At 43.6% G+C, this 26,892-nt stretch overlaps 4 protein-coding genes and 1 long non-coding RNA gene across 8 annotated transcripts; 2 read left to right on the forward strand and 3 right to left on the reverse strand.

Moving 5' to 3' along the window:
• Positions 1-1,900: 1,900 nt before the first annotated feature.
• Positions 1,901-7,857, reverse strand: LOC112888129 (PH, RCC1 and FYVE domains-containing protein 1-like). Its single transcript, XM_025954483.1, has 5 exons — positions 7,335-7,857; positions 4,039-6,100; positions 3,810-3,956; positions 3,031-3,575; positions 1,901-2,612 (listed from the first exon to the last, which is right to left on the reverse strand). The coding sequence occupies exons 2-5, from the start codon at positions 5,965-5,967 to the stop codon at positions 2,483-2,485; spliced, it is 2,751 nt and encodes a 916-aa protein (XP_025810268.1). The 5' UTR covers positions 5,968-6,100; positions 7,335-7,857; the 3' UTR covers positions 1,901-2,482.
• A 3,043-nt stretch (positions 7,858-10,900) lies between these two features.
• On the forward strand, positions 10,901-13,958 carry LOC112886197 (actin-97). Its single transcript, XM_025952010.1, has 5 exons — positions 10,901-11,058; positions 12,019-12,091; positions 12,164-12,557; positions 12,906-13,519; positions 13,627-13,958. The coding sequence occupies exons 2-5, from the start codon at positions 12,032-12,034 to the stop codon at positions 13,690-13,692; spliced, it is 1,134 nt and encodes a 377-aa protein (XP_025807795.1). The 5' UTR covers positions 10,901-11,058; positions 12,019-12,031; the 3' UTR covers positions 13,693-13,958.
• Positions 13,959-14,117: 159 nt separating this feature from the next.
• Positions 14,118-16,866, reverse strand: LOC112886199. Its single transcript, XM_025952012.1, has 6 exons — positions 16,700-16,866; positions 16,119-16,205; positions 15,788-15,884; positions 15,140-15,437; positions 14,982-15,036; positions 14,118-14,613 (listed from the first exon to the last, which is right to left on the reverse strand). The coding sequence occupies exons 1-6, from the start codon at positions 16,787-16,789 to the stop codon at positions 14,536-14,538; spliced, it is 705 nt and encodes a 234-aa protein (XP_025807797.1). The 5' UTR covers positions 16,790-16,866; the 3' UTR covers positions 14,118-14,535.
• A 234-nt stretch (positions 16,867-17,100) lies between these two features.
• On the forward strand, positions 17,101-21,021 carry LOC112886200. Of its 4 annotated transcripts, none has more exons than XR_003227355.1 (5): positions 17,101-17,340; positions 18,736-18,896; positions 19,050-19,340; positions 19,410-19,618; positions 19,778-21,021. It is a non-coding gene; the product is annotated as an uncharacterized LOC112886200 (long non-coding RNA). The 4 variants fall into 4 exon arrangements; XR_003227357.1 differs by lacking the exon at positions 17,101-17,340 and having other exon boundaries at positions 17,347-18,896; positions 19,050-19,120; positions 19,214-19,340; XR_003227356.1 differs by lacking the exon at positions 17,101-17,340 and adding an exon at positions 17,347-18,599.
• Positions 21,022-23,029: 2,008 nt separating this feature from the next.
• On the reverse strand, positions 23,030-24,776 carry LOC112886198 (WAT1-related protein At5g64700-like). Its single transcript, XM_025952011.1, has 7 exons — positions 24,680-24,776; positions 24,535-24,597; positions 24,271-24,387; positions 23,919-24,168; positions 23,617-23,778; positions 23,368-23,516; positions 23,030-23,253 (listed from the first exon to the last, which is right to left on the reverse strand). The coding sequence occupies exons 1-7, from the start codon at positions 24,769-24,771 to the stop codon at positions 23,031-23,033; spliced, it is 1,056 nt and encodes a 351-aa protein (XP_025807796.1). The 5' UTR covers positions 24,772-24,776; the 3' UTR covers position 23,030.
• Between the last annotated feature and the right edge of the window lie 2,116 nt (positions 24,777-26,892).

Here is a 26,892-nt window from a genome sequence, read left to right on the forward strand (position 1 = left end):
ATGCACGGCAACCTAGCAGAGAAGAAGGGCGATCGATGACGATGATAGATTGCCCCTCCGATTCGTCTCGACTGGATGATCTGATTGATTCCCGTGCCCACTCCCACACATCTGCGATCACGCAATCTGTGCCTGTAAGACTAATCACAGTGGGGGTTTTATATCCCTATTTCCAATAATGCCACGTCAGCTTGGGGGATTATGCCACGTCAGCTTGGAGGATGAATGAAACACTGTACCTCAATGGAGAGTTTCATTTTACTGTTTCCAAAGCTAACCAGTGTAATTAAATGCTGGTTGATCTATTGGCGCACGGGATCCCCCATGAAATGACGGGATCCCCCATGAAATAATGGCGGTCACAGTCGTCGTTTCATGCCATTTCCAACATCTTGGAAACGAGTTAGCAGAGCGTCGTGGGGATGAAACTGGTTCCTTCTCTTCCCTTATTAAATTAGTGCCACATTATCAAAAATGCTGATGTATTATGGTAATTAATGTTATGAAATTCGCCATAAAATCCCCGTGATTAGCCTAAATCCCTCTTCCTTTCCCTGTTGTTGCTCCCCTGTCTTAGTTTCCCCTTCGATTGCCAACATAGTTGTTTGCTATTGAAACTAAAACTTTGGTTTCTGTAAAAGCATACACCGATGTCAGAGCTGAATCCATCAGTCCCCAAGCCTCGTGCAGAACTCTCTCTCTCTCTCTCTCTCTAATGATGCCACAATTGTATTCTGATGTCAATACTTGTCAATGGATTGTTTAGCAGAACCAGGATGAAGATAGGATCAGCGCGCTCCCTGATCACATCCTGCTTGACATCCTCGAACGCCTCGATCTGCATACAGCGATCCAATCTAGCACGCTCTCCAGGCGATGGCGCTCCTCCCCCGCTCGCTCTCTCGCCTGCTCATACACGTGGCGCACTTCTTGCCTCGTGGCAGGAAAAAGGGGGAGCGCTGGTCAGCTCATACCTGCTGCTGCCGTCGTCTCCCACCAACGACCGAACCATCAACCACCTGGGGCTCAGCTTCTACCTGACGGAACCTTACCTGCAGTCCATCGGCCTTGCTGTTGCCAATGTCACGGAGAGCTTCTGTCTTATGGTACATTAATCTTCTGTCATTTTGATCAAGTTCCTTCTAAAATAATCATTGCTTCAAAAGCCACGCACTCTACCACAAAAAGTTCTGCTACTTATCATCACTATATTTAGGATACCATAAGAAGCTTGATGAATGGTTCGATGGAGTCCTAACCATATTCTGTTTCATGAAGCTATCTCGGCATCCATGCTAAAGAGGCAGAAGTGTGGACGGGCTAAGAAGGTCAACGTGTCGTGGGATCAAGCATCACCTGACTTGAAGCACCACCGCTTGAGCCCCTACTACATACCATAGGCTTTGCAGTGGATGAGAAGAGGATCTGCTTGCTTGATCAAAAGCCATGCGATAAGTGTGATGCCATGGACGACGCTCAGTCTCTGTCACGGAACAGATGGAGGTTCCCGGTTGAGGAAGAGGCGAAGGAAGCAATAAGGCAGCAACTTGTAGATGGCTTCTCCTCTTCTGTTGAAATAAGCATCGGATGACATGGGTCTCCCATCATCCCAATAGATAAAATTGTAAGCCTAATAATTCCAGCTCTGGCTTCTCCTGGTGGCCGGATGAAGCAACCTGTAATCGGACAGGGATTGGATTATTCCAATGGTGGAGGCGCTGCCGGCGGGAGACCGGCGACGAACACGATCGGCCAGCGTAAGCGCTGCCAGCGCCGGAGGTTGGCCGGGGACAGTTGGCGGCTCAGGGATTGGCAACTCACAGCTATTTTCAGGCCAGGTCCATTCAAAATAACCACCAGTATTATGGTGGTTGTTTTTATAAATAAATAAAAAATTATAATACAACAAACTATTACTCCCTCGGTCTCGAAACAAAAACAGATGAGGCCATCTAACTAAAGCAATGTACACTGACGCTGAAACAAGTCAAATCTACACTTTGTATACTAAATTAGAATGACCTGAATATTTATATTTAGTCTAAAATCATAAACAAAATAATTTATTCAAATGATCACGGCATACCTCCGCTCCAAAACCTGACCTGTTGTACTCGTTTCATCGTCTATGTACATTGCGCCAAAACAGACTGATGACATATACTTCCGCCGTTCCAAATTATAGGTCATTTTAGCATTTCTAGGTGCATCATTTTTCTATGTATCTAGACATAGATGTATATCTAGGTGCATAACAAAAGTTATGTATCTAGAAAAACCAAAACAACCTATAATTCGGAACGGAGGGAGTACAACCTTGGGTGATTCAATACTAAAGTTACCCTCAAAAAGAAAAACAAAAGTTGACCACCATTCTATCAGTGTCTTGTTCCATATAATATGCTGAGGGTGAAGTGAAGCTGGAGCCTTGCAGTTTTCTTCAGTGGAAACAACCTCCATGATGACACAGGTCATCCTCGAGTCAATATGCAGACCGGGTGGAGGCTGCTGATGACACACGCTCAGAGCTCTTCACGTTGTATCGCTCGTACACCTTTTCACGGTTCTCGTTCCACCAATTTTCTGCCTGGTGCTCACCAAATCGTCTTCGACTGCAAAAGGTAAAGTTTGGAAGTTGACAAGAATTTAAAATAAGTGAGAATTTCCAAAGAGATACTGGCTTGTCAATCAATACAGCGCCCAGGATAGCTACATAGTGTGCTATTTGCTGCTAGTACACCGTATGTTAAAAGTGCTGGTTCTCCTGCTCAATTAGAGACTAATAATGCGCCTTCATTCTCTAAAAGTGTGCAGTGTGGAACCTTTTTTTTTTTTGAAGAAACTGCAGTGTGGAACCTTTCGTGTTCCAGAATTTAAAGAACACTTTCATTCCTGTTTGGCTACGACTACTAATTAATAATAAAGCAATTAAGACAATGGAAACATCTGTGTTTTGTAAGGTGTGTATGAAAATAGAACTAAACAAGGGAGTAATTCAGCAACACAAGGATAAAATAGTGTGTAAATCACCTGAAGCGGACCCGCTTTAGATCCCGAGTCCCATCACGGAGGGTTGTGAGTGTTATGTACACACCAGGTTCGTACTGTTCGATCCATTCAGCCTGAACTTGGTTGCTGGGTAATGATATTGTACCTCGAGGCTTGTAGCTATCCTCACCATTTTGAAGGGACCTAGCATCCATGCTCAAATTATCATCCATTCTACTACCTGCTGTCAGAGTCTCATCACTGCTGCTGCGCGCTCTTCGACTAGGAAGCTCTGAATCATGAGGACTGGTAATTCTTAGGCTGTGAGTGCTGCAATCACTATTTTCACTGACATTTCCCAGTAATTTATGTTGCCCTGAGATTCCATTGGAATGTGATGACCGTCCAGAGTTTGGACTATGAGCAATTGAAGCATTGAGCAACTCATTCCGTGGGGGGTGAATTCCATTTATGCTAGAGTAGCTAGCAACATGTGACTCAATGCCATTTGGAATATGTGCTTGCTTTGTCTCATTGACATTATAGGCGCAGTGATCTGGTGGTAATCTCTCAGCCATGTCCTTCAGCTAGACAAGTCAAGAGAAAAAGGTACACAACAATAAGGTTTTAACATTTATTTCCGATTAAAATAATATGCCTATCAAATCACACATCTGACAATGTTTTTGCCAGAAATAAAAAAGCAATGTGTTATCTAGAAAGTGATTCCAAACAATGAAAAACTTCACAAGTTGAGTATTTTGTTACTTGACTCAGTAAAACATCACACAAACCATGAGAACTAAGAGATTGAAGATTACCTGAGCGGTTAAAGATTTTATAACTTCTTTTGCAGCTTTGGATTTTGCAGATTCCTCTGCCACCAGTGTCATAGCCTCTTGTACTTTCTTGGCTGATTTTTGCAGCTCAAGGTCTTGAAGCTCGCACTGATTTCTCAAGTTATCAACCTAAATGGGTAAAATTAGTAATTGTTGCTACATAATTTAAACATGAAAAGCAAGGTTCTACTGAATACTGAAGAATACAAACCTGTGCACGCAGCCTCTCAACTTCCTGATTTAAGAGCTCATTTGCTTTAACGATATTATCAGTAGCACTTTTTGAGAGAGAAATACCATGGGCAGTTGGAACTGGTGTGGTAGAACGTGGTGGACTGGGCTTGCGAGAGAAAGGGGAAACAGCCCTTGAAGTAGTTACTGACCGAGTTGCCGGTATACGTACTGCCCTCGGAGCTGATCTGTTCATGTCTAAGCCACCAGACAAAGCAATATCACTCAGCTGCAGGAGCGAACTAACTTGAGGATTACGGAGAAATGACAATCCATCAGTTTTCTTCCCTTGCCGTCCTGCCTTGATATCCAAACTTCTAATCATATCCATATTACTGGGTAGAGTAGCTTTAGCTACTTTAGTATCGCCATTGCTTTCACCAGGTTGGTAGGGAACAGGGTCTTTCCTCCTGTTAGCTGAATTAGGATCTGAGGCATTATTCAACTTCAAGAAACATGAATCACAGACACGGTAAGGTTTCCCAGAATTAGGAGCCAATGCTGCTCTCAAAGCCTTCCGTGAGGTGCAGGAATTACAATGGACAAGTCCACAGTTGTAGCAGTTACGCCTCTTTCGAGTAAACCCAAATGGCTGTCGACATGAGGAGCATTGTGATTGGTCAGCTCCAGAAACCCATTTATGTTGGCAAATAGCAGCAGTGAAGTTTGCACCACATGCTATGTACCTAACAGCTCTATCTTTCAAGGCTTCAACCAGTGTAGGTACCTTCCGATCCTCTATATCTCCATGGCCCAACCTTCCATTAGCCCCCTTTCCCCATGTAAAAACTTCACTCCTGCTTGTCAAAACCGCAACGTGGTAGGAGCCACAAGCAATTTGGAGAACATGTTCACCCGCAATCTTGTCTTCAACTAAACATGGAATCCTTCCATCTGAATGAGGATTTCCGAGCTGACCATATACAGCATTACCCATGCTTAAGACTTGTCCAGAAGTTGTCAAGGCTATAGTAAGACTGTGACCACATGCTACCCTGTAAAAATCATGATCAATAAGGGTAGCCACGCAAGTTGGCTTAAGTCGAGCTTCTTTGTCACCATGACCAAGTCGATGCTTGTCACCATCTCCCCACGTGAACAGCTTTCCAGCAGATAGCTTCACACTTGAACTGGACCGAGTGACAATAACCTCCACAATAGCTGCAGTGTGCCATACACCACATGCCACTGCAATTGTTTTCAACCCTGATAATGACTCTACCTCCCTGGGGTAAGAAATGCTTTTCAGATCTCCATGCCCTAATACACCAAATGAACCGTCCCCAAAGGTAAATAATTGACCCATGGATGTAATCAAGGCTGTATGCCAGGTTCCACAGGAAACATAAGCAACTTGAAGACTTTCCAATGCTCCAGAAATCCTCTTAGGTATCCAGTGTCCTACATCATTGCCGTGTCCAAGAAGTCCGACATTGTGAGTTCCATCTCCCCATGTATAAAGCTCACCCGTTGTTGTAACAGCACAAGTATGAAATTCCCCACAGGCAACAAAATCTACATTTGAAACTGTCAAAGACTCGACCAGACGAGGGTGGACAGAATCTTCCCGCGTTCCATGCCCAAGGCGACCTCCAGAATCTTCACCCCATGTAAAAACCTCACCATTTTTCGTGGCCAGTGCAGCATGCTTGACCCCACAATCTACATGATACACATCTAGAACTAAACTGGACTCCAATGGCTTTGGCAGTAGGATGTCACTCCTGCCAGTTGATCTTATTACAGTATCAGAACCAGTTCGTACGGAATTATCACAGATAACTTCACCCCATACATACACATCCCCTAAAGAATCACATTCATCTTGCCCAGAACCATGGCTAGATGTACTTGGGGCACTAGAAATGCTTGCTCTGAGAACATCTGAAGATGGCCCCTTCATGAGCATGTTTTTGCATCTGATCACAATACGACCATAAAGCTAGGAGAACAGTATCAGCACACACAAAATCATTACTGTCACAGGAGTACTATATTTATGATAGAGGTACACGTTCAAACAATGTGGGCATTCCAAATACCTGCACATATTTAACAAGAAGGCATAAAAAACATTTTAGAATAGCAAATTGGAGAACAGATGAAACTTTATGCAAGAGGAAAAAGGAAGCAAGGTTACATGCATGTGCAGATTAGGGGGTATGGTACTAAATGCTACTAGATGGAAAGAAGAATGACCAGTTCTCTTGGCAAACACTAAGAGCACAAATCCAAAGCAACTAAATATAAATTGAAAGATTGATTTAGAATTGATGAGCAATGATTCTTGGTAGACATTCACCAGGTTCACTCCATTCACTGCCAGATCGTACCATGGTGGGTCACATTCAAATCTACATTTAAATTGGATAATCTGATGGTGCCAGCGATTCCATTTAAATTGGAGAAACCAAAACCATCATGAACAAATGAATTTATTTGCAAAACCAAAACCAATAGGTATTGGCCATAAACCAAAAACTGCCTGTTGATCAATATATTTGCAAAACCAGAATTTGAAGCCCTGCCCCAGAGCCATGATGGAAGGGTTCACCAAAAATGGGAAATGTCTGTTAAATTTTATATCATTATGACAATAGCTCCTCTGATATTTAACTGAAGTTGACTCCTTGTATGCAGGCATTAACTAGCATCAGACAACTAGGTTCCACACTCTTTATATAAAAAATTGAGTGAACCCACAATGTATGAAAACAAAGAATTAAAGCTGGAAACTTGAAATTCTCCATCACAACCTTTTATTTCCCCCAAGGTAATAATAATCTGCACACCAGCAACAGCCTCACCAATGGGGATGTGGCGATATTCCAACCGTGGATATCCCATTGTTTGTCTGTGTGAGCAATTTTGCTGGCATCGTTTACTGACAAGTAAATCAACACCACTAGTCGACTATCTTAGCAGTACATTGCCATCAGAGTTAAAATCATCAGCCGTGGAGACAGAGAAATGCAGACTCGAACAGCGTCTAGGCAACTTCCCTCCAACATTACCAACCCAAATCGGTATCAGGGGTGGCTGCAGACTACCTACTCGAATTGCCAAGAAATAAACGCCAAAACCGCAGGCACTACAAACGCGGAAAAATCTAGACTCGATTCTTCTATCAGGAGATACGACCCACAGAAACACTAGATTCGTTCAGAAATGCACAAAGGAGCCCCCTCTCCGGCCTTACCGGGGCCAACTGACCAGGGCAAACCTCAAACCGCGGAAAGAATCAAATTTTACGCAAGAATGCTAAGGTTCGCTTACCAGAGCTCCAGGGGGAACGAAGCATCAACTCTCCATGCGCCCTAGAAATCTCTCCTGCTCCTGCGGCACTCCCTCCAAGATGGGATCCATCCGGCTGCCGGCTCGAGCGCCGCCGGAAGCGGGAAGGTCGCCGGCTGGCCTGCGCCGGAAGCTGGAGTCAATGCGCCAGCTCCCCTCTTTCCCCCCCACTTTCTCAGCTTCTGTGCTGTTGATCACGAGGGATGGGCTCCCCCTGTTTGTTCTTTCCGTCTCAGCTCTTTCTCTCTCTACGCCTCCTCCATTACTCACCTCACCCTTCTGCTTTCTTTCTCTTTTTGGGCACTCCGGCTCACCCGGCGGTAATGTCTGCACTCATCTCCCTCACATGGCCATGGCCACGCCCATCTTGTGCTCTTGCTTTGGACTCTTCACTGTGCTTACTTGTTTTCTAAGGCTGTTACTTGACCGTATCTGCTGCCTTCTACTCAGAAATAGCCAGCTGGTCTTGGGTCTAGTAGTTAATTTTTCTTAATGTTGTTCCTGTAATGCATTTTTATTCCTCTGATGGCACTAGATTACGGGTTTGATTACTGTTGGTCAGATCTGAATGAATATGGTCTTGTTCTTCTCCTGTGCTCTCTGACTGACAGACACGCACATATGCTTCTTTTGTTTCTGAAGAAACTGTTGCACACTTGTACTAGTATTATTTATGTTAGTCTGATAATAAGATCTAGCAGCGTCTGTAGAAAGGGAAAAATAAAAAAATGCGTTGACATGTACAGATGTACAAGTAGCATGAGTTGGTGGTTGGATCATTTTGTTGAAATAGGACGATTAATAAAGAATTAATTAGCAAGCTTATATGGTGTTGCTTTTAAGAAGATCAAGTTGGGGAACAGCTTTACAGATTACTGGATTCTAGGTTGGAAATGCAGAGCAAACCACAGTAAACTTTTACCAACTTGGTGTACTATACTCCATGCTTCTCAAACTTGATGTAGAAGCAATTTTGCCTATTGTACCACATAGATCATCTGAAGAGGGGCTTTCGAAATACTCCCTACTTCTCTTCTTGGAGCCTGTAATGAATTGTACCCGTGCAGCACATTTGTCTCCTCGTACCAGAAGGCGAATGTTTGCAAGCATTGACGACTAAGGCTACAAGGATGCAAAATAACATTATTTTCCCTTCTAACTTTTCTAGGAGTAGTTCTGTATTACCATGCACTACTATGCTTCTAATTGGTTTCCTTTCCTAAACGTTGTAATATCACAATGGGCCATTCAATTTGCTAGAATTCAAATTAATGGACTTGCCGACATATTGAGTGCACAATGACACAATCAATTCTTTGATATGATAGCGAGGTAGTAGTACTATACTTATACAATCACAATTAATGTAATGATATGATATCTAACCAAATTAATGTAGTGATATGATAGCTACTCAATTATCAAGGTTTAGCCATACTACATACATAGTCCTCCCTTCATTTTGTAAGATGTATTTTGATAAGAAACAAGTCAAAGTTTGTAAATTTTTGACCAATCGATAGTCAAATTATATACATGATTATCACGCCAAAGTTTAATCACTAGATTAGTGCCTCAAATTTTTGTAATATGATGTTAATTTTATTCCAGTTGACAATGTATTGTAAAAGAAATAAGGTCAAATTTCTTAAAGACTTTTTTTCACAGCAGTATTCTCCTTATAAAGTGGACGGTAGAGTCGTATAGAGACTAGTAGCAGGAGTGGATGTGCATATAAATTTAGATATAAACACTACAAGAAACTGCAGCATGTATTAAAGTGGTCCGAAGGGCACAAGATTCGGATGAAACATGTAGCACGCCCGACTTTAATTTGAGTGCTGCCGATATCCCTTGTCCTACCACTCAACATTGGCGGACCCAACAATCCAATGAAGTCTAGACCAAACTACTAGGGATAGTTCTTTTACCACTTCACCAAAAAGGTTGCGACTATGAATTGAATTGCTAGCCTCATGCAGCGACAGCGCAGGAGCCCGGGCCGGTGCCCAGGGTTGCCGGGCCCTAGATCCGCCCCTGATTGAATGGGCGCTGTTTGAGTTCACATGAGACATGGCAAGTATTTGATGACGGCATGCATGTATCCCTATCGGTTCAACAATACTAGTTTTTACAATAGAGTAGCTTTGGTTGTTGGCCGATGAGCTTACCAACTTTCCATGAAAATTGCTGTTTTTCTAAGGAAAATATAATCGCGATTTGATGACACATCACACTTGCACAGGAAGTGCCATTTTCTTGATCACATCGACTATGTCGGAATCATATATGATCTGACGGTCGTAAAGAGAGCTTGTATTATTAGGTGCCAGCTGGTTGGTTATATACTGCTTGCTTGCTTGCTTAGTTTAGTTTGTGTAGCTAGTTAGATAAGGGCACAACAATTTGATAATGCCCATGCTGTGCGCGCATGTATCCGATCCATGCGAGGATCCCGTTACCAAGAAAATGCCAAGAGAAGAGCGAAGGTGCTAGCCCTGTTTCATGGTCCAATGCAAGAACATAGCTCAAGTTGGCACGCAGGCAGGTTTACATACATACAAACGATGTCTCCATAGCATGAAACAGTAAGCATGGCAGTATTATGGACATATAGGCATGTCCACCTGTACAAGATGGCAATAGCCAGAGGCCAATCCAAGCTTAGAGCAAAGCGCTCCGTCGTAGTCATAAAACTTCATAAATAATTTACTTCAATTCAGAAAAAAATAAAACTAGTATCAAAATTTTTCCTAAAAAATGTATTGTATCTATTTTAGAGTCATGTGAAACTTTTTTTTGCGCAACAGTTGTTTTATTGCTCGTAGTCATGACCATTATTTAGTTATTTAAATTATCGTTTTGCATTGTATCAAACCCGAACAAGAGGATCCAGCGGGCTATGAGTGCATAGAAGATCTAGAAGACGACATCAACCTCGTAGATGCCATGCTCGACCATATACAAATCCTATTTAGCACTGCATGCCTAACACTGTACTTTATGTTGATTGCATGATTACGTAATAGGTTTTAAACACCCCCTCAAAAATATCATGATTTTAACTAATCATCCGACCGACATAAATGTAGAGCATAAAAGAACAAATTAAATGAAATAACATGCATGACTACAAGCAATAAAACAAGTAATAGAAACAAACGAGATTCAAATAGATCAACCACATATAGTTTACATTTATTATTAAAAAATGGTTACTGATTTCAATTTTTTAATTTAAAATAAATTAGTTATGAATTTTTGAGGTTAAACCATATTTGCATCATTTCTAGATAGACCTTTGAGACCAACTAGAGGACCTAATTTTTCCAGTTTATAAAACTACTCCTAGATGGTGCTAGACTATCGTGGTAATTTTTCCCTTAAAAAAGAGGTTTCTTAATGTGGTTTGGTTGATGGGCCGCGATTGATGCATATGAAAGCCTACAGGTGAGGCCGGGCTGGGCCAGCAGCGTTGTGTCTAGTGCGGGAAAAGACTTTGAAAAAAAGTAAAAAAAACGTTTTCCCCTTTTTCCTGAGCTTCCTCATCTCGCTGCTGGCTGTTGCGCACCACCGGACACAACTTAGGACAGGACAGAGCGGGGCAGCAGCACAGGAGCACCGGCCAGCCCCCTTCTCGTCCTCGTCCTCTCCTCCGACGATCTCACCCGATCCCATCGTTCTGCCGCCGCGGAAGCACTTTACAGTAAGCGAGCGCTCTCTCCCTCACTCTCCGGCGCTCTACGACGCTGCTTTCTTGTTCTTGTAGCTACTAGATCTTGCTCCCCTTTCAGTCCAAGGCTTGGTCTTGCGACCTTGCGAGCCCGGATCTGAGTATCCTGGGCGAAGATCGGGCCAAAAATTGTGTCTTTCTGTGGTTCATTTCCTCCTTGGGAGCAAGGAATACATGCTCTATGATGCTCCTAGATTGTAATCCCCGTAAGGTTCGGTTCGGTTTTAATGTGCTTGTAACAAATCTTTGGAGCGTAATAGCTCAGAGGTGGCTTCTTGTTCCTTAGCGAGACGCAATCGGTTGCAGTTACTTGGGACTCCAGTGCGCGGTTTTCTGTTACTAATTTTCTGAGCATGAGGATGCTATTGACTATTATTTGGAGTGTGTAAACTCTAATCATGAGATCTTGAGGGTTTCTTAGCAATCCCTTTAGAAAAATGACACGGAACAACGAAACACTTGCTATAAGGAAGTACTGAATGCTCATCTATGTACTTTTGTGAGTTCTCTTATGCAATTTTAATATTTAGTAGTTGGTGACACACAACACAAGCTTGAGAATACTGGATGCTTGAACTGGGATGCCAGTAACGTTTATGGAATTTTGTGTAGCAAAAGGTCTTGTACTTGGTAGGATTCCAGGAAACAGTTAGTTTTTCTGTTGGGAAGTATACTGCCACATATTGACAGAGTGGGATATTTTGCTGTGCAATTCAGATTTTATGGGTCAGAAATTATTGTTTAGGAACTATATAACATAATCAGTGTCATGGGAATTACATAAATTGCTTTTGTTTTTCTTACATTTTTTCTTGTACGCATTGAGTTAATGCTTTCAATTAGAATGTGTTTGCATGTCTGCTCCTTTATATCACATATTGAACTAAGGAAACATTTCATCACTAATCGATTCTCTTCATATGCCACTTGCAGCTATTCTGTAGAAATGGCTGATGGTGAGGACATCCAGCCTCTTGTCTGCGACAATGGGACTGGAATGGTTAAGGTCAGTGCTCCTCCTCTTAACTGTTACACTTTTGGTCTCATGCATATCCCACTAATTATGTGTATCTTGTAGGCTGGTTTTGCTGGAGATGATGCACCAAGGGCTGTTTTCCCTAGCATTGTTGGCCGTCCTCGCCACACTGGTGTCATGGTAGGGATGGGACAGAAGGATGCATATGTTGGTGATGAGGCACAGTCCAAGAGAGGTATTCTCACACTGAAGTACCCGATTGAGCATGGCATTGTAAGCAACTGGGATGACATGGAGAAAATCTGGCATCACACTTTCTACAATGAGCTTCGTGTTGCACCAGAGGAGCATCCTGTGCTGCTCACTGAAGCTCCTTTAAACCCCAAAGCTAACAGGGAGAAGATGACCCAGATTATGTTCGAGACTTTCAATGTTCCAGCCATGTACGTTGCAATTCAAGCTGTGCTCTCCCTCTATGCCAGTGGACGTACTACTGGTATGTTCTGCTTCCTTTTGGTGCTATCTTTATGGTTCCATTATGCTATTCTCCCAGTGATATCTTTATGGTTCTGTTATGTTGTCCTCCAGTAACTGTTTGAAGTTATTGCCAAAGTTGCATAATTACAGCTGCTGGATATCTTTGTCATCTATTCATGTTTGTGAGCTGACATAATTCAGGGACATCATATACTGTGTGATTACCACATACTATCTATGAAGTTGATATGAATTCAGGCAAAAATAAATACTAGTACCTATAGCTAAGAAATTAAGAGGTAACATAAATTTGAACTATTTGGTTACACAATGTGTGGTTGAATATTCTGTTTTTTTCTATGTGCAGGAATTGTTCTTGACTCTGGTGACGGTGTTAGCCACACTGTGCCCATTTATGAAGGATATGCACTTCCTCATGCCATTCTTCGTTTGGATCTGGCTGGTCGTGACCTCACGGACTCCCTCATGAAAATTCTCACTGAGAGGGGTTACTCCTTCACAACCTCTGCTGAGCGAGAAATTGTAAGGGACATTAAGGAGAAGCTTGCATATATTGCCCTTGACTACGAACAAGAGTTGGAAACTGCCAAGAACAGCTCCTCAGTTGAAAAAAGCTATGAGCTACCTGATGGTCAAGTAATCACCATTGGTGCAGAGAGATTCAGGTGCCCTGAGGTCCTCTTCCAGCCATCCATGATTGGTATGGAGGCTGCTGGAATCCATGAGACGACCTACAATTCAATCATGAAGTGCGATGTGGATATCAGGAAGGACCTGTATGGCAACATTGTGCTCAGTGGAGGTTCAACCATGTTCCCAGGCATTGCTGATCGTATGAGCAAGGAGATCACTGCCCTTGCTCCGAGCAGCATGAAGATTAAGGTTGTTGCGCCACCTGAGCGGAAGTACAGTGTCTGGATCGGAGGGTCGATCCTAGCCTCACTCAGCACTTTCCAACAGGTACCTATTGTTCGATTGCAGTTATTGAACTTTACTTCTTATAACTTATCAAGGTGAAATTAAAAACAGTAGCTGAATTCTGTTATATTGTGGCATTGATGTACCAGATGTGGATATCGAAGGATGAGTATGACGAGTCTGGCCCAGCAATTGTTCATAGGAAGTGCTTCTAAGATTCTCAAGTGCCGCTTCACTGTCATCTAGTCGTGTCTGGTTCATTTCTCTAGAAATGTGTTGCAGATTTGTTGCATACTATGTCTATTTTCTTCAGAGTTCAGACCATGAGTCTTCTCTGGAATAGGACCCCCTTGTACGCTGTGGCTTCATGTGCTGTGTTGTATCACCTGGTTTGAGATGAGTTTTCAAACTTGCTTGGCTTGATTAGTTGGACCTGTAAGCTGATAGTTCTATAAATTACTTGGACTATGCTTCTGCTACCTATAGCCTTGTATGTATCTGAAAGCGCTGTGAGCATCCGTGAAAGTTCGAACTTCTAGTAGCTTTTGCATTGGAGATACCAACTCACTCTGACACAATATGCATTTGGTTGCAGCCATGCCAAATGCCAGTGACAAACGCCCTTTTGTCAAGACTCCAGTTAAACAATAATGTAGTGAAGATACTGAATATTCAACCAACTGGAGAGCTTTACAACCAGGGAGGAAAGCCTGATATGGATTCATGTGACTCAGCCACCCCTAAAACTTCTTAGATTTTACATCAACAGTAGCTCCTGCCCTCTTTTAGGTCAAACAAAGCATTTCTACAGCAAGCTCTCTGTGGAACAGTACTGTTACAGCGGCAGTAATTTGCTTCCCCTCAATTGATTTGGCAGGACTGACCCAATCTATGTTTTCAATACAGATTATTCTCTATACTTCGTTATCAACAATAAGCCAAAACTCACTTCAATTTCTTCTAGTAGTTTCGTTGTGTCCTGAAACTACAATAACTCCACACATCATTAGAAGTTCTCAAAATATCATGAAAAAGTTTCCTTGCACTCCCCAAGGTAGTTAGCCACTTGACTTGAAGGCACACGTCAATACGTTGTATGCTTCCACACAGCGTCTGAATTTTTCCTCTGCTTCAGCCTGGAGAATACAGATGTGTTCAGACCACACCTTTCGTTATAGCTCAATAGATCAACAAAAGAGAACCAAGTAATTATTATTTTTGGCTATTTTTACTGTTCAATCCACAATTTCAACTCAATACAATGTGTCCAGCACACTGTGCATTTCAATTGGGTTATGCATGACAAACAGTTCCTTAAAGATGATTACATGCAAAACATGATCAGAATTCAATGGTGTACACTTCTGTGGACGTAAGAACTGGACAACTGGTAGCTATTGAAATGCCCAGTAAGCTTCAGCGCCAGTTACCAGAAGGTCCAGTACGTATCACAAAGTTATTGAAAGAGACACATGTGATTTTTTTAACATACTATGGCACTAACCTGTGAAGGTCCTTGATGCTTGTCTGGGTGCCACTTGAGAGCAGATGCGCGAAAACTGCAGAGGCACCATGTTGAGAAAAATAATCAATTAGCAACCTTGTAACATTGAAGCCCTGCAAATGCGATGTTGTGCTGTAAGAAATGTTCAGATGACTCACGCAGCCTTAATATGTTCCAGTTTTAATGGGCCTAAAAGTGGCAATCCGAGAGAGATCCTATAGCTTCGCAGATCATCATGGACTGACTCCTCTTCCTCATCGACATCACTTTCATTCAAGAACCTTTTCCTTGATTTGGCAGACTGAGATTCATCCCTCCACTGAAAACCACTAGGAGAACTACCAAGCTCATCATTCTCCCCAGGCCAGTACCATGTAAAAGATTTCTTACCACCAAAGGTACCATATGGTGTATCTGTGCATTCATCATCATCAAAGCTTTTCCAGTTCTGCCCACCTATGTTAAACATAATTCTTGTCATCAAAATATAAAGAAAATAATTTGGAGGTAACGCTAGATGGTGAAATGAGAACTTATTAACAATAAAGCAGTTACACAGTGACGATGGTAGGAATGATCAGCCGGGTGTACTAATGCCAATGTGACTTGCAAAATGTTTTCAAAAGTCATAAGAAGCCAATGTAAGACTCATGGCAATGTTTTCATTCTGTGTTTGTAATTTGTATATTTAAATATTCGCTCCATCAGTCAGGTACCCTAGTTAATTAAAAACACAGAATTGTCAAAGAGTACACAAGCAGTTCAATCCAAAAGCAGTTCACGGGAAATGACTTGAAAGAACTTACGCTTATTTTTGCCATATGGATTTTTTCCTGGATAAGAACGCTGGACATTTGGTTTGCCACTACCTTTCTGCTTTCTCATTTGTTTGTTACTGCTTTCCTGTAGGGAACATTGAAGTAATCGTTTTTCACAGGGGAGTATGCATCTTAAGAAATTAAAAATAATATTTTCCATGTATAGTATAAAGTGAACTGTCAAGGCACATCTGTTTTACCCATCAGCGCCAACACACATCTGGTACAACTAGAGTCAGAGGAATCCGAACAGTTCACTTCTACCAGGATAACACATTGAAAACGGGATGAAAAGTGCGGCTCTTGAGCAGAATTTTACCTGATACGGGCTGCCATTGAGCAGAATGTTTTTAAGGGCACTCTTTGCATCCCTGCGCTTTTCATGAACAGCGAACCGGATATGAGGCTGCCCAAAATAAATGTTAGATTCAAAATGATTGAAGAAACACAGATGCTATTGTGCTCAACAAGTTGTTCAGCAGCAATGTTTATAGTTTTGGGTTTCAATGGCTCATGTAAATGGATGAACAACACGATTTTGTACACGAAGAAATGTGTGGTTTTTATTCTACTTTGAATTAGAAATTCCAACGAAAAGTGTAAAACGCGCATGGTACTGCAACTCGGAGCATGACAGCGTACAAATTCACAGCGCAAAAGGAAGATTACCACCCACAACCGGCTCATGAGCAAAACTGCACAAGTTAGCATGACCGAGCCATGGATACCAAGCAAATTAGTTGTCAGGAAGCGAACTGCACACACATTAGTGGGAAGGAATTGCAAGCAGAAATTGCAGCGAAGGCGTGCTGAACTGCAGGCACGTCTGAAGGAAGAGGCAAATCGTGCAGGATTGTTGGGGCGAGAGCGCGGGAGGGTTCGGGTCCGAGTGGGGATTACCGTGGATTTGGAGAGCACGGCGGCGGAGGAGTGGAACGCCGACGCCGTCCACGCCGCAGCGCCCCTCCGGACGGCCGCTGCGGCTTGCATCTCTTGGCTTGCTCCGCAGCGGCGGCGCGGCGGCCCGCGGGAGAAGACGAGCCGGAGGGCGGATGGTTGTGTGCCTGTGTGCTTAACAAATATTTGCAGAAAGACCCCTGAATTGGATCGTGTTCAATAATCACGATCCATTATTTTACAGAAACCCCCTAAAATGGATGGCGATTAGTAATCGCGATCCGATATGTTTCATATAACCCCCTAAACTGGATCGCTATTACTAATCGCGATCCGGTATTTTACTTCACAAAACACCCTAAACAATGCCCGAGCTCCAGCTTTGCTTGCGTTTTTCAGAACGACCCCTAAAATGGTCTCCATTAATAATCCCCTGATTTAGTTCCGTCCGTCTTGCTCGTCTCCAGCCCGACCTTGCCGGAGGTGGCCGGCGACGATGGTGCTCGTGGACGGCACCCGAAGCGCGGGTTCCCCAACCGCCCCCTCTCCCTTGGTCGGCGCTGCATCCACTCCTGCCCCAGCAACCCTCCTGCCGGTCCCCTTCCCGGTCCTCCTGCCAGATCACCGTCGTGGGATGAAGCCAGGTACGTCTCCCGTCGCTCGTGAGCTCATCCATTCCGTCGCCGCACTCGGCAGCTACCACGCATGGATTGCTTCCGTCGCATCGGGGAATCTTCATCTTTTGCTTCCGAGGCTAGTGCTTTGCTTTCATTGAAGCTCTTATTTTGGGAATGTGTCGTCAGTCACAAGTCAAATCCATTCAGGCAGCAAATTCACACCAATTATCTATTTTATTTTATCCAACGAAAAATACACTTTCCGTATCCTTACCTTGAGTTTATTGAACAAATCAGTAATAAGATGTTGCATCCTTTATTATTCAAGTTCACTGAACAATTCGGTGAGTTTTATATGTTCAGTGTAGTTCAGTGTAGAACGACGTAGTATACCATTGGAATCAATGCCAACAATTATCTGGCTTTATCCATTTTCATGTGAATGCAAAAAGAAGGAATAGATAACAAAGTGTCATACCGTACTTGTTCTTTCCACTGCCCACACATCACACATGACATTTCAATTCATGCTCCTGCGCATTTTCATTCCGTTGAAGCAAAGTAACCACCATTCTGTTCTCCTTCTGCATTACTCGGCTAGTTGCTACTTCCACATTAAGATTGGATGAATCTATCTGGGTATCTTATTCCCAGTTCATCGTATACAAGCAATTTAACTTGATGCCTAATTCAGTTTCTGGCCACAGTTTGTCATGTTCACATCCGGAATAGTGAGTTTGCTGATAGTACATGCCCACTTTTGTCAATTTGCATATCTTTCTGTTTCCTCTCACAAGTGGTCAGTGGGTAGGACAGGAGAGCGGTTAATGAGAAGACCTCTTGGGATGGACACACTAATCAAGTCAAAAGCAGCATCTCCACAATAAACAGACCATTATATAGTATGGAGCCAACATCATATCTTCCAATCCAAACAAACACCTATTTACCATTGAATTGAGCTTTGGAGGAAAAGCAGGCGAGCCCTACCAAACAGGCATGCCCTGGCTAGGATGAAGCTAAGATCTTTCATCATTTCTTGTAAATGAGCTAGATTGCTGCACATACGTAGGCACCATCTCGGCAGACTAAGCATCAAATCTGCATATGGACTTAGATGTGCACTGGTTCTGCGCTTAAGCCTGGAATCATTATTACGGTGATACAGTAGTAATCGCTCATTATTACCAACGCGTGAGTGGAGTGTGAATCGATCGGCACGACCAACGCCAAGCCTCTCTCGTGCAGAGTAATCAAACATGCTGCAGTCAAAGCATCAGAGTACAGTACGTCTAAATATTTTTTAGCAGATAGCCTAGTACATGAGCAAGATTATAGTGAGCTAGCCTCGGTGGAACCGCTCCACCACACGTGTTCACTAGTCGCTGATGCTCGGTTTTTCATGACTGCATATCTTGTCAGGAAACCAATTAAGCCAAAACTGTCAAGGGAAAATTTCTCTGATGGCCACAGTCAGGGACAAACTCTCAGGGAAGGTGTTACTTGATGGAAACTGCTATTGTTTCCCTAACACGTGGTGCCTTATAACCACCAAGGCGATTGAGCATGATATATATTTCTTGGTTAGTTCATTCTCTTCACACTTGCTGATCCAATGATGCTGGCTCCTTAACCTCACATTCTTTGGCATCGAGTTGCTTCTCCTTGCTGCTCTGCTCTTCATGATGATCCTGTGGCATCACCAATTGAATTTCCTCCTTTCTTTTTCCCCACAGCACACTGTAAAGGCCGCCGACCAACAGGATCCCACCCAAAACGCTGAAGAAAAGGAGAAGAGATCATTTCGGTGTCATTTGAAAGATCTTGATATTATTACTATTGACACCAGTTTTTCAAAAAAAATTACTATTGACACCTGAAAAATTTATGGTCGCTACAGGTATGTACCTTCCAAGATGGACGGTTTCGCCTAGGAGGGAGGAGCAGAGCAGGGTGAGGAGCAGGCTCAACGGGTTCCACATGGCGAGGAAGACGGGCCCTTTCATGCCCACGCACCATGTCTGCAGGTAAAGGCAAACGCCTGTCCCCACGATGCCCTGCATCTCATGAACGATGAACATATATGGTTGTTGCAGCTGATTGATGGAGCGACGGAATACTTGAGATGACGTACGGAGTATGCAACCGCGACCAAGGAGAGATCGAGGCCAAGCTTCCATCTGGAGAATCCATGGTCCCTCTCCATGGCCACCGCGACGACGAACGACTGGATCGTGACGAAGAGGCACTGTATCAGTGCTGCAAGCAGCTTGTTCGGGTACTCCTTGAGCAACAGCCCCTGCACGTATGTATCAATGAATGCAACTATATAGATAGATATATTGCTATCTAGTTCATTCCAGGGTTCTTTTCTTCTCAATTGTCTTTAAGAAAATTTGACGTTCCAGAATTCATATATAGGCCCATCACTGACGATGATCTTCTGTCTATTTTTTCCCTGAAGCACTGAGGAATGAATGAAGAAGAATAAGAAGAAGAAGAGGAGGAATTGATTGACCTGGAAGATGAACCAGAGGGACCAGGCTACGCAGGCGAGGAGCATAAGAAACGTCGCCGTAACCCACAAGCCCTTGGAGACGGCACCATGTGCTGCCGCAGCCTTCTTGCTGCCGTGGCCGGCGAGGACACGGTGGCGGTTCAGGGGGCTCAGCAATGGCCCGGCATACAGGGCGATGGCCAGGACTCCGGCGAGGCAGAGCGTGATCCCGGCGGCCTTGGCCAACCCCGACGAGCTCTTCAGCTTCATCGCCTCCATCCTGCATATATCAGATGCTAATATTGGTCATGATCAATGCCATCACCATCTGGAAGCTATGACCTACGTTACCTCAGCAGCAACGCCAGGAAGAAGGTGATGACGGGGATTGAGCAGCCGCCGCGGCCGTGGCGGAGGTGTACTTGAGGCTGGTGTTGTACAGGCATGACCCCAGTGTGCTATATCAATCAGAACAACAACAATCAGAACTTGGGTCAACTGACACATATCTACGACATGATGATGCTTCCAACTTGATCATCCAGTGCCGTGAAGATCTCGACATGCATACTTGACCAGGGAGTAGAAGAATATCTTGAGCAGCAGCCGGAAAGACATTGGCGGCGCGTTTCGCCTGCGACAAGAGCTGGATCTCGATGATTTCATGCATGAGCAAGAGCATCCATGGCAATCAAAGAGCTTGAAATCATGGAGGCACCTTTCGAGGAGGACGGCCACGGGAAGCAGGAGCAGACACGCGGCGACCTGGCGGTAGAGGATGTAGACGAAGATGCTGAGCCCCTGGTCGAAGGACGCCTTGGAAATCACGGTGGCCGCGGCGTAGATGGCCTGGATCGCCACGCCCACGGCGTACGGCCTCGTCTTCCTCCCCGCGCCCATCGTCGCGCTTGCTCTGCTAGCTGCTCGGTCGCGTCGCGTGGCGTCCAATTTACTAGTGGAGTGGAGTGGAGTGGAGTCCCGTGCTGGCCGGCCAGTTGACTTCTTGTGCTTTTTACAATTTGACTAGCAAGACCGCACTCACACTCACACTACCGTGAGCAAGTGCCTGAAACAGTAGAGGTGTAGTGATGCGGGTAGAGTCAGTCACTCTCTCTTACTGCCGTGAGTTGTCAGGTATAGTAGAAATAATTCATCATGGCGCTGAAGACTTATTTTTTTTTTGTCAATATCGATACTTGGATTAAGTAGTACAAGTTGTCAGGTAACTGACAATGTATCAGTTCACGAAAACTGGTAGGCAACCCTGGGTCCGTATGCAAGTGACAAGCTCCTATACGTCCTACTTCAATTGGGTAACACCAAGTTATTTGGAAACAGCAAGATGGCTCAATCATTTTATTAGTCATATATGCCCCTTATTATATCAGTTTTAGTTGATGACGTTTCTAGCTGGGATTTTCACTTCCTTGTAGATGTACTAGCTAGCTCTACTTGCTTGTCTCAAATAAACGTCAAGTGAAACTGATGACGGAGGGCGTGCAAGTAGTGGTATTTAGTCATTTGCCACAAAAACCGTCCTACATTTATGTGGAACTGTTGTATCTATCCATCTGGACAGCAGGAATCTTCCATTCCACCCAGGTGGAAGGAAACCTGCCCCATCTCTCTAAGCAATAGCCCATTTTGTTCTTTGTATTTCTTCTTCCCTTTTTGTGATCCCTGTGCATGCCAGTAATTTATTATTACACAACGAAAAAATGCTGAATGTGTCTATTATCTTTTTTCGTTGCCTCGATATATAGACAGTCTTTATGTATTATTGCCACGTAGTCTATATAAGGGCAAGGGCAATGTTGCTCCACCATAAGCTGATACCAGTTGCTGTCTGAATTAGAGATGGCAACGGGCACGCGCCCGTTGGGTATTGCTTGCCCATACCCGTACCCGTCAGGATAAAATACACCTGCTAAGAAACTCATATCCGTTGCCGGGTACAGATTATGTCCCAAACCCGTACCCGCATCAGTGGCGGGTACCCGTGGGCTACCCGTGCCCGACAATATGTTAACTACTCAACCACTCAGATGTATCAGCCAATAGACACATACATAAAACTGAGGCAATAATACATGATAAACATCAACCATAAGAGTGATAGAGTGTTTCACAAATCATAACACCATTGATCACATCAGACATCACAAGTTCACAGCTAGATTAATATGCAGTTACTGTCTACCATCCCTAGCATGGCACCACTAGTTCACTACATTAGACATCAAAGTTCCAAAATAAAGTTATTAGACCATAATAAAATGAGTATATGATCTGCATTCTTTATATTATGTCGGGTTTAAAAAATCCGTGGGTTTGCGGGTTCGGGTGCTACGATCCCATACCCGTGCCCGCGTACCCGCTGGGTATAGATTATCACCCATTAAGAAACCCACGGGTATAGATATTAGCCGTACCCGTACCCTAATAGAGTAAAAATCCGCCAGGTTTCGGGTATCGGGTACCCATTGCCATCTCTAGTCTGAATGTATACACCTTAAGGTGGATCCCACTCTACAATAAAGAACTAGCAACTTTGCAACCGTTCCTTCTCTTGGTGGCGTGAGTGGAGTGCAGTATTAAAGAGAGAAGGGATATGATGGACAAATGTGAAAGATCTAATAATTTTTTTAGTAGTCGGGGAACTAGCGTTGACAACTTGCTCAAAGGGAGTAGCTATCGCACGCACTAAACATTTAGTAAAGGTGGTGATGACATGTAGGTAGTTGGGTGGATTAAAAGATGCATTGATTCGGCGACTGTTTAATTTAATCAACATCCGGTCGAAGGTCAAAAAAATTGACTGATACAAAAACTTACAAATCATCAGCCGCGAGAAGCAAATATGATTCAAATGCACTTTGTTACAATTTGCCACTCCGATCCCTCTATCTAGAAATACATGAACTTTTGGAAATTTTAGAACGGAGTAAGGAGGAAATAAGGAAAATACCTTCATACAACACAGTCGATCGAGCGTAGGGGTTAGTTGGACTTATTGGTGGGTACAGAAACCCTTATACTTTTGGAAAGGTTTCAAATGCAATAAGTTCTTGCATATATTCGTCGACGGAGGGAGCTAGTACATGGTAAATAAGTGGTAAGTTATGATGGAACATTTCAAAATTATATGTTGACAAATATAATTGCTGGTTGCTGGCTACAATGTTCTTGCTTACTAATATTCATTCGTGGAATCAGGTAGCTAGGTTATGTGATTGAATGGCTCGAGGCGTCCTCCGGCCTCCTTATCTTCATCTTGGTTTTTGAAGATTACGGAAGTACTAGTACAACTCGCGGCATCTGCATCACCTTGCTCTCTACTCTGCTCTAGATGACCTGATGCCATGGCCGCTAGTGTTTCCTCCTTGTTCTTGCCCCAGAGCACGCAGTAGAGGCCCCCAACCAGCAGAATCCCACCCAAGATACTGGAAAGGAAAAAAAAAAGGTAATTTGTGCAGGCAGATGTGACGATCTTGAAATTGATAAAAAAAATTCCCATTTCGAAAAGGAAGCAGATGAAAGAGTGTGGCCTGCCTTGCCTTCCGAGGTGGACGGTCTCCCCCAAGAGCGAGGAGCAGAGGACGGTGAGCAGCAGGCTCAAGGGGTTCCACATGGCCAGGAACACGGGGCCCTCCATGCCCACGCACCACGTCTGCAGGTAGTAGCAGGCGCCCGTCCCGACGATGCCCTGCATGCAGCCGCCGTGTGTGAGCATCGATCGATCTACTGAACATGGCAGAAGATTGGCCACTGAACACACTGATGATTTAGCCAGCAGCAGCACGTACAGAGTATGCAACGGCGACCAGGGAGAGATCCAGCCCGAGCTTCCATCTGGAGGGGTGACCCCTCTCCGCGACCGCCGCGACAAGGCCCGACTGCATCGCGCCGAACAGGCACTGGATCAGGGTCGCGAGCAGCTTGTTCGGGTACTCCTTCAGCAGCAGCCCCTGCTTGCACATGGATTGCATTCTGATGAGAAATTTCAGGTTCAGCAACTCAGCAGAGATCACTGATCGATGATCATCTTCTTCTCATCTTCCCCACCCACCCATCGACTGCCTGATGACTGCCTGCCTGACTGACTGACCTGGAAGACGATCCAGAGGGACCATCCCACGCAGCTAAGCAGCATCACAAACGTCCCCGCGATCCACACGCCCTTGGAGACATGCTCGGCGGCCTGCCTGTCGCCGTGGCTGGCAAGCACGCGGTGACGGCCGAGAGGGCTCAGTGGCCGGCCGGCGCACAGGGCGACGACGAGTACTCCGGCGAGGCAGAGCGCGATGCCGGCGGTCTTGGCCATGCCCGACGAGCTCCTAAACTTGATCACCTCCATCCTGCCATTATAATGATGGCGTTCATATGTGCAGATATGCAAGTTATCAAATGATGATGCTGGTATCATCAATTCTCGTGCCATGATAATTGAATTGTAGCACCTCATGAGCAGCGCGAGGAAGAAGGTGATGGCAGGGATGGAGTTGCACATCGCAGATGCCACCGTTGCAGAGGTGTACTTGAGGCTGCCGTTGTACAGGATCATGCTCAATGTGTTCCTACACGAGACGATAGCACACATCGTTTTTTTAAGAAAAAAACAAGGTCAACTCAGCTGACAGTACTAGATACCAGAATTCTACTAGCTAGGTTGATCTATATATCCGGTAGGAATTGCAAAATTATTCTGGCCAACATTTATATACCCGACTAGCGCGTACAAGAACATCTTGGCAAGCAACCGGAAAGACATTGGCGGTGCATTTCTCCTGCAAGTCCAATAATACATGAAATTAACAACAATGAGTAATAAAAGGATTGGATCGGAAAAGATAGTGTTCTGCATCATACCAAAACACTTTGTTTTGACTTTCAAGAAGGATAGCCAAGGGCGTGAGGAAGAGCGATGCAGCTGCCAGGCGGTAGAAGACGTAGACGAACATGCTGAGGCCGCCGTCGAAGGCCGCCTTGGATAGCAACACGGTGGAGGCCAGGATCACCTGAATCGCCACGGCCACCGCGTAGGCCTTCTTCTTCATCCTCCGACCCTGCTGCTTCGTCATGCACTCATAGACGCATATACGTATCTCAAGCTAATTAACTACACTACTAATATATATGTATCACTAGCTAGATGATTAGATGTTATATATTCGTATGTTATGTATGAAGAGTTTCTCTGTTTTATTTGGTCGCCCAACTACGTATACGTAGCTATATAGCTACAGGTGGGTAAACAAGTAGTACAAATTATTGATGGAGACGTCAGCCAGAGAAACTACATATGTGCGCGTATTTTATACACTCGAAAAGTACATCGATTAGCTTGTGATTTAACAAGGACATGGATTCAAAGACTAGCTGCAAGCTAGGTCAATTTTTGTTCACGAAACATAATAATAATAATAATAATAATAATAAATAATAATAATAATAATAATAATAATAATAATAATAAAATAATAATAATAATAATAATAATAATAATAATAATAATAATAATAATAATAATAATAATAATAATAATAATAATAATAATAATAATAATAATAATAGGCCGCGGTCAGCTTTGTGTTGATACTTGCTCTAAGAACTTGGACGGTGGGGTAGCAGAGCCGGAAACAATTTCATTTTCTTAAAAAAGATATGACTTACGATATGATCTGCAACTGTATAAAATTTGAACTCAAAACTCAATATGTACGTGGGCAAAAAAGAAGATAGGATAGGTTAGACCAATTCAAATAGTTTAAATATATAAAATTCTTATGTTTTTCACATAACTTAGGATGCAACCCTACAAAATTTAAACTTCAAACTCAATTTGTGCGTGGAGAAAATAAACACATGAACCTCTTTCTATACTCTATGCTAGATGAGCTAGGAAGGAAATCTTATTATGAGTTGCGTATTAGTCCTGGTTCAATTTATATCTATTTTTAAAACGTATCTGCTTGGTGTTGGCAGTAATTGGAAAGGATGAAGGCGGACAACGCACTCATTGAAAAAAAAAAAGAGGAACTAGGTTTTGGGATGTAGAAATGCCCTTTTAGGTCCTTCAGGGATGAAACTAAAGTCAATTTGAATCACGTTGTAATCAATTATATATATGTATTTGCCATGGATCTAAATATTATCTTCATACTTGATAACTTTTTTACCTCTTATTTACATTTATTTAATGCTATACTTAATATTAGCATCAGTTTCAAGATGTGCAATCAAAAGTTTAATTTTTTCTCCAGTGCCAATAATTTACTTTTGCTTGCCGCTTCCCGCCATTTCTGTCCAGGGCTGCTAACTGATGATACGAAAAATGGTCGCCAAACCTTCTTTTCTTGTGTTACATTATATCCCGATCGATCGAATGGATCACTCACACTTGTTCATCTGGTGGCGCTGACATTGCTCTTCCCCTTCCTTGCCCTTGTTCTTCTTCTTCGATCTCTACATAATTCTGCTTGATTTTTTCATCCTCTGGATCATCAATCTTAGTCAGCTCCTTGCACGGCTCTATCTTTGCCTCCTTGCCTTTACCCCACAATACACTGTAAAGGCCACCAACCAGCAAGATGAAAACACAGATGGTGAAAACACAGATGGCAAAATAACAGCAGCTCTGCTTTAATTAGTTGAATATGCTACTTGTAGCAATGGATCAGAGAGCTTGGAAATCAATGCCTCAAATAATCAACAGCAGCTCGATTTGCAAAATAAACAAAGTAGCAGTACCTCAGTAGCAGCGCCAGTGCGAGGCAGGCAGTGAGTTGTCTGTTGCGGATGCCACGGTGGCAGAGGTGAACTTGAGGCTTACATGGTATAGGTTTAGGCTAAATGTAATCCTGAGGACAGGGGAAATGCCAGTGTATGTATTCCAGTCCATCATCCTGAAATCTACAACGCTGAAATTCTGAACCCCAACATGCATTTGTGTATGCACCTACCCGATTAAGGCGCATATGAAGAGCTTGAATAGCACCCACGATGACAGGAGGAGGGAGCCAGCAGCCTGGCGACAGAACATGAAGACGAAGATGGTCGAAGGCCGCCTTGGGTATCACGAA

The sequence above is a fragment of the Panicum hallii genome, chromosome 3, assembly GCF_002211085.1.
Source record: "Panicum hallii strain FIL2 chromosome 3, PHallii_v3.1, whole genome shotgun sequence".
Classification (NCBI taxonomy): domain Eukaryota; kingdom Viridiplantae; phylum Streptophyta; class Magnoliopsida; order Poales; family Poaceae; genus Panicum; species Panicum hallii.

Excerpts from the sequence above, each read along its gene's own strand:
- LOC112888129 (XM_025954483.1), bottom strand. The coding sequence starts at position 5,967 with ATGCTCATGAAGGGGCCATCTTCAGATGTTCTCAGAGCAAGCATTTCT. Across the intron at positions 3,957-4,038 it reads TTGAGAGGCTGCGTGCACAG|GTTGATAACTTGAGAAATCA; the intron begins GTTTGTATTCTT and ends TTACCCATTTAG. Across the intron at positions 2,613-3,030 it reads CTAAAGCGGGTCCGCTTCAG|TCGAAGACGATTTGGTGAGC; the intron begins GTGATTTACACA and ends TACCTTTTGCAG.
- LOC112886197 (XM_025952010.1), top strand. The coding sequence starts at position 12,032 with ATGGCTGATGGTGAGGACATCCAGCCTCTTGTCTGCGACAATGGGACT. Across the intron at positions 12,092-12,163 it reads ATGGGACTGGAATGGTTAAG|GCTGGTTTTGCTGGAGATGA; the intron begins GTCAGTGCTCCT and ends TGTATCTTGTAG. Across the intron at positions 13,520-13,626 it reads CACTCAGCACTTTCCAACAG|ATGTGGATATCGAAGGATGA; the intron begins GTACCTATTGTT and ends TTGATGTACCAG.
- LOC112886199 (XM_025952012.1), bottom strand. The coding sequence starts at position 16,789 with ATGCAAGCCGCAGCGGCCGTCCGGAGGGGCGCTGCGGCGTGGACGGCG. Across the intron at positions 15,438-15,787 it reads TCCATATGGCAAAAATAAGC|GTGGGCAGAACTGGAAAAGC; the intron begins GTAAGTTCTTTC and ends TGTTTAACATAG. Across the intron at positions 15,037-15,139 it reads CTGGAACATATTAAGGCTGC|TTTTCGCGCATCTGCTCTCA; the intron begins GTGAGTCATCTG and ends GTGCCTCTGCAG.
- LOC112886198 (XM_025952011.1), bottom strand. The coding sequence starts at position 24,771 with ATGTTCGTCTACGTCTTCTACCGCCTGGCAGCTGCATCGCTCTTCCTC. Across the intron at positions 24,598-24,679 it reads AGTCAAAACAAAGTGTTTTG|GAGAAATGCACCGCCAATGT; the intron begins GTATGATGCAGA and ends TTGGACTTGCAG. Across the intron at positions 23,254-23,367 it reads GAGACCGTCCACCTCGGAAG|TATCTTGGGTGGGATTCTGC; the intron begins GCAAGGCAGGCC and ends TTTCCTTTCCAG.